This window comes from Austrofundulus limnaeus, unplaced genomic scaffold (assembly GCF_001266775.1).
Source record: "Austrofundulus limnaeus strain Quisiro unplaced genomic scaffold, Austrofundulus_limnaeus-1.0 Scaffold250, whole genome shotgun sequence".
NCBI classification, from domain to species: Eukaryota; Metazoa; Chordata; class Actinopteri; order Cyprinodontiformes; family Rivulidae; genus Austrofundulus; species Austrofundulus limnaeus.
The window spans coordinates 786,485-792,181 of NW_013952652.1; the positions used below are offsets into that span (position 1 = coordinate 786,485).

Sequence of the window (5,697 nt, forward strand, 5' to 3'; positions counted from 1 at the left end):
GTATATATATATAAATAAAAAAGAAATTTCCTTAATAGATCACAGCTGCACCTCAGAGTTTGCACACAAGATCCCACCACAGGTTCTACCCTCTACACACCTACATTCAACCATAAACAGTCAATACAAAGTAACTCATGAATGTTCAGGTGTATTTAAATCAGTCAGCTGATCAATGGCAACAAAAGTGATTGGCCTGTTCAGACACGCGCACAGTAGTGCATCTGGGGGATGACAGGTGCTGCACTGCTCACATCAACAGACTGTCTGTAACTAACAGATTTTCCCTCATTTTGCAGGTTTACAGACATTTAGAGTCTAACAATCTAATGGATCTTTTCAAAAACTCAACTTCAAATTAATTTTTTTCTCAGAGCCTAGGACACTATAAAGACAATAAATAAAAGTAAATAACTCAACCACTTATTTCTATTTTTTCACCTAGAAATAAGCCTCTCCCCCTTTCCTCCTTTCCTTTTGCTGCAGCCTGTGCTATCTGCGGCTGACACCCCACGAGCTTTCTAAATCGGACCCCAGACCTCTCACCTGTTTAAAAAATAAAAACCCAGGACTGTTGAACAGCTATAAACCTCCATTAGACAAGAAAGGACAATATTTTCCCTTCAAATCCTCCAGCAGCTGGTCTCAGTTCAGGATGTTTGTTAATAGAAGAAGAGAGAATTCACAGCAAAATATGGCCTGGAAACAATTTTTTGCCATAAAATTCTAAATTACCTTATTTTTATTATCCCTAAAACTATGTGCCATGTTCCATTATGAAAAACATGAGTTAAAGAATTTAACAAATATTTGTTTTTTTGCATCTAGAAGGACGATAGCTGATAGTTGTCCCAAATGTCACTAAATAACATCAATTAATTTGTATAACTGTCTGTGCACGTGTTATTTTAATGAACACTGTGGGGGAAAGAAATAATTTTGTGAAAATACCAAAAGTGTGTTAAAAAAACAAAAACAAATTTAGGACAAAAACATAAATAAAAATAAAAAAATTACGCTTTTTGTGATTTTCTTATATCAAAATTCAAACCCTCCTCCTTTAATTGGACTTTGGGTCTGTAAAAGTTGCTGAAAAGAGACACTCTGAGCTATTTCATTGCAGTGATTTCTTTTTGACGAAAAAAAAAGGAACAAACATTTCCACCCTGCCCTTGTTATTTATAACATCTAAACTAAATGAAGCTACACTGTGGCTATGAGTTTTTCAAAATCAGCTGTCACTTGTTCCACTCTGACTGTCTGAAGAATTAAACCAATATATTTATTTTTTATTTCACCCATATCAGTGAAATGCTGTTACTTCTGCTGAGCTCACATCTTTGCTGGCTTTGTGCCGTCGAATAAAGCAGCACTGTGTGTGATGACACCTGTACTCTGAGATCCAGGTGTGTGCTCATCAAAAAAATCTGTTGTTTCAAGACATTTTTCCAGGAGGTTCCTGTTTTCACACATGCTTTTTGTGACAATAAGAGCATTATTCAACAGTTAACTACATGTCTACCGATAAGGTAACCTGATGTTACCAATAAGGAAGAACAGTAAAATTACTGTGCGTTGTAATAGCCTTGGATTTAAAGCTCATTTTGGATCTGCACCTGTGTGTCTGCTTTTACATTTATCTCAAAGTGAGGTACAAACAGGTGCACTAAGTTTAGCACAACTCTGCTGCCACACAAAAACAAACACGAATGTTACAAGAGGTATGTGGTGAATATGTACAGTTGGTAGTCTAACTGTCATGGTTTGTTTACAGTTCAATGATTTGTGGTCAGATTCAGAAACAGTCACTCACACAACAGACTTCTTACCCAGATGTTTCCATCCTGTAAGTAAGGCCTCCAGTTGTTCTGTGTGTCACTGTAAAGCAGCCGGTACTGACTGGTCCAATCAGAGCTGCTGTACCGTCCCTGTGTAGCAATGGCAACCACTTGCTTCCGTGAGCCGAGGTCTATCTGTAACCACTGGTATCGGTCTGTGTCCAAAGGTGACCAGCCTCCAGCACCTGGGTTCATTGGGATTGCAAAATTAGACAAAATGTGAGGCAGAAAGTATAAAACATCAAACGGCTGAACAAAAGGTCTTCAAGAATGGAAAGAAGTCCAGTTCTTCTATTGAACCACTTGGGCTGATTCAGCACTGTATTTTCACAGAAAGTGAAACTTCTCCAGCTTCAGAAAATACCAACTAAAGTTCTTCAGAGGAGTACCTCTCTCATCGCATGCTTCAACTCAGTTATCTTTGATACAAAACAAAAACTCTAATCCAAGCAAGAGCTGCTAAAAAACAATGAAAAACATAAACATTTACCAGAGTTTAAACATGACAATGAAATGATCCAGTCGTACCTTGTATCCTGTTGAGTTTAGCATAACCAGCCCCATATTCTCGACCATAGACTGATGAACTGGTGAAGGCACTGTAGGCCAGAGGAGTGGCCAAGCTGTCCTCACACTTCCCTGGACAGACGATAACACTCAGTTAGAATAAAAGAGTCAAAAGACCGATGGCAGAAGCATCACATTCCCTCAGCTGATGTACACATCTTCATCTTACTTTGATTCTTTTGTTGCTGCGGAAGGTAAAAGGACAATCATGTTTTTACCCATGTTTGTGTTTTTATACATTAGCAAAAACATCTCATGAACCTCTATCCACTGCTGATTAACGTTTGGAGTCAACCCACACTGTAAAAAATGAAATGTTGGATTTACTTAACCATGTTATGAGACCTGGTTCCACTTAACTGAGTTGAGTAAATTCAAAGCAATATACCAGCTTTTTAACCAAAGAACATGAGCATGTTGCTTTGAATTTACTCAGCTCAGTTAAGTGGAACCAGGTCACATAACATGGTTAAGTAAATCCAACATTTCATTTTTAGAGTGCATTCAAGATGGCCGCCACAGCAACACAAACTTACAAAACACAAAAATGGCTTCAGATCTAGCTATGAATGCTGAGTTTTGATGGTAGTAGCTAAGAGTGAATCACAACATGTACTCTGAGCAGAAACTGTGAGACCTAGAGACGTGACGTTCATGAACAGTCCAAATCTTTTGAACAGCTCTTGATAACGACCAGTAGGAACTGACAGCTACGAGCTGTTCCTAATTTTATTTTTTCACTCCTTGTAAAGTCTTTATTTTATCCTACCTTAACCTCAAAGACACTCCTTCACTTTTTCACAAAAAAAGAGAGAGGCAGAATCTAGCAACTTAGGAGGGGGGGAGAGGGTCTGCTTGACAAAACATGGTTCCATTTATCTAATGTGATGATGTCATCACGTTCGCCCTACGTGATCAAAATCAAACGGCTCATTAAGATTCAGATCCCTTCAAAGAACCATCAGTCCCATCTCTACTGAGATCTTTTTTTAAATTCTCCATTAACTGTCATCTCTGCCCAGTTGTTAGCTAAATATCTATAATACGTATATAGCAGATTTTATTGGATCTTTTTGAAAAAAAAACAAGGTGTACAGCTCACCCAGTTGTTGGCTGATTTCTGAGTTTCATTAAAATGTGTCAGTTGGTTCATGAGATAGTTTGATGGACAGAGAAACTAACACACAGATGGACAAAAACATCGTTCCTCTTTCACCTTCAGTGATGATTATCTGATGGTCTTCTCTGGGAGTGAATGACATGACATTTACTTGTGTTGTTCACTCTCTTTAACACTGATTCATCATCATCTGGTGGCCCGTGTGCCACATATGGAAGCAGGTGTTGTCATTTTCTGGCCATTGGACGTTTAGAGTAGATATCAGAAACTAAAGAGCAGTTGTAGTAGGAACAGTTGTTCCTACAAAATCAAGTTTGTTCAGATACAAAAACATGAATCATTGTTGTTTATATGTTTCTATGTTAAAAAGCTGCCATTTATGTTGAGTTGTGTGTTTTTTAAGTGTTAGAACAAAAATACAATATAATTCTACAGAAGGATTATTTTTATAAAAACTCGGTTTTTCATATTTTTGTGGAAAAAAGAGCTAAACAAATTTCAAACGGATAAATGAAGCACTAAACTGCATTCTCAAAGTGGGGGCAGCCAAGGGGCCTGAAAAAGCTGGAGGGAAAATGATTTAAAAAGTTTTTTAAAAAATCAAGTTAAATATTAACATAAAATTCAGTTAATTAGAAAACTGCAGAAAACCCACACAAACATAAAGAACAACATGTAAACTGCACACAGACAGAAACCGGGTTTGAACTGGGGATTGAAACCCAGGACCTTGCTGTGAGACATCAGTGCTAATCACTGAGCCACCATGCTGCCATTAACAAGGTTTGAGTTTGTTTTCCTCCCTGTCCAATTCTCTAGTACTTTTTCTAGATTTCCTTTCTGATTTCACTAAACCCCAATTAGGATAATTACAGAATTAATGTAGACTTGTTTTTGTTCCGTATCCTTCCTTCCTCTCCATGTGAACATGTTGGTTCAATGATGTGAATTTCTGATGACAGACAGTTTGTGTTCCATTGGTGGTTTGTGTTGAATGGTTTACAGTAAACCTTAAAGTTAAGGTTTCCAGGAGCACTAGAGTCCAAAACAGTAGCTTCTTGTCCATTGCATCCTCTCTGGTGAATGTTGTCAGCAGTGTTGATCTGTCTGGTGAAGCTAATTCTAATTCCTGACCCAGGTATCATCCACACATATGTATCTAAACCTGTGGCTCAATGTTGGTCCCTCGAAATAGTTCAGTTTCTTTTTCCACTTCCTCAATGTAAAAAGTTATTTGGAAATATTGTAATGACAATATCAGGTGCATGTCTGTTATTTTCTGTCCTCCCTTTTTAATCTGTACTTACTATTCTATGTGACCTTAAACATTTTAGGCAATGTCATTGGTGTGAGATCCTGTCCTACTGGCTAAATATAGCATTAGTATGAAAAACACAATTTTAAAACTCTTGAAATACATTAGTCAACAATTATTGCACACTGCTCTTGGTTCCTGTGGGTGGCCCCCTGGCCATGGTGGCTGCCGGGTTCCGGGGGGTGGACGGCTGGGGGGTGGGGTGCACTTGGTCGTTGGCGGTGTGGTGGGGTGGTCATGGGTGTTGCTTCTCTGAGGCGGGGGGCTGGCCGGGCGTCCTGGTGCAGCCCGGGCCGGGCCTTGGCTACCTGCTCCTCTCCACCTCAGAATGATTGGGTCTACCTCCTGGATTTGGGTGTGTGCTGCCTCCAATAGGGGGTGGGTGCATGTCCTGGACCTGGGGGGTATAGAGTGTGTATCGGGGGTATGAGTGGAATGTGGCGTCCTTGTATGTCTTTGATTGAGTGGGGGTGAGGATGAGGGTGGGATGGTGCGATTGTATATGTTTGGGTATCTGTCAGGCTGGGGTCAGGGCTGCCCCTACTGCTGGTTTATCTGGGGTCCCGCTGCTACTCGGCCCCCCGGTGGGGTATGAGGCTGGCCGCCGGCGTGCTGGGGGTTCCCGGGGTCTGGGGCTGGGCGCTGGGGTGTGTGCCGGCCTGGCCTGGTGACTGCCTACTGGGGCTCGGGGCCTCTGGCCCTGTCGGGCTTTGGCCTGGGGGGGTTGTGCCCTTGGGGCCCAGACCTCTGTGCCCTTTCCTGGATCTGCTCTGGTATGGCAGGTGCTGGTGGGGCCCATGAGTTTGTTGCTGCTGTGTGTGGTCACTGGGGGACTCATCCAGTTCTCCCCTATGGTC

The 5,697-nt window shown here is 41.0% G+C and overlaps 1 protein-coding gene across 1 annotated transcript in view; it reads right to left on the reverse strand.

Moving 5' to 3' along the window:
• cntnap2b (contactin associated protein 2b) overlaps positions 1-5,697 on the reverse strand; it is a gene marked incomplete in the record, with an annotated part of 52,119 nt that overhangs the window by 29,731 nt on the left and 16,691 nt on the right. Inside the window, 2 exon segments of the mRNA XM_014020383.1 lie at positions 1,830-2,023; positions 2,367-2,477. Coding sequence (XP_013875837.1) covers positions 1,830-2,023; positions 2,367-2,477 — 305 coding nt within the window.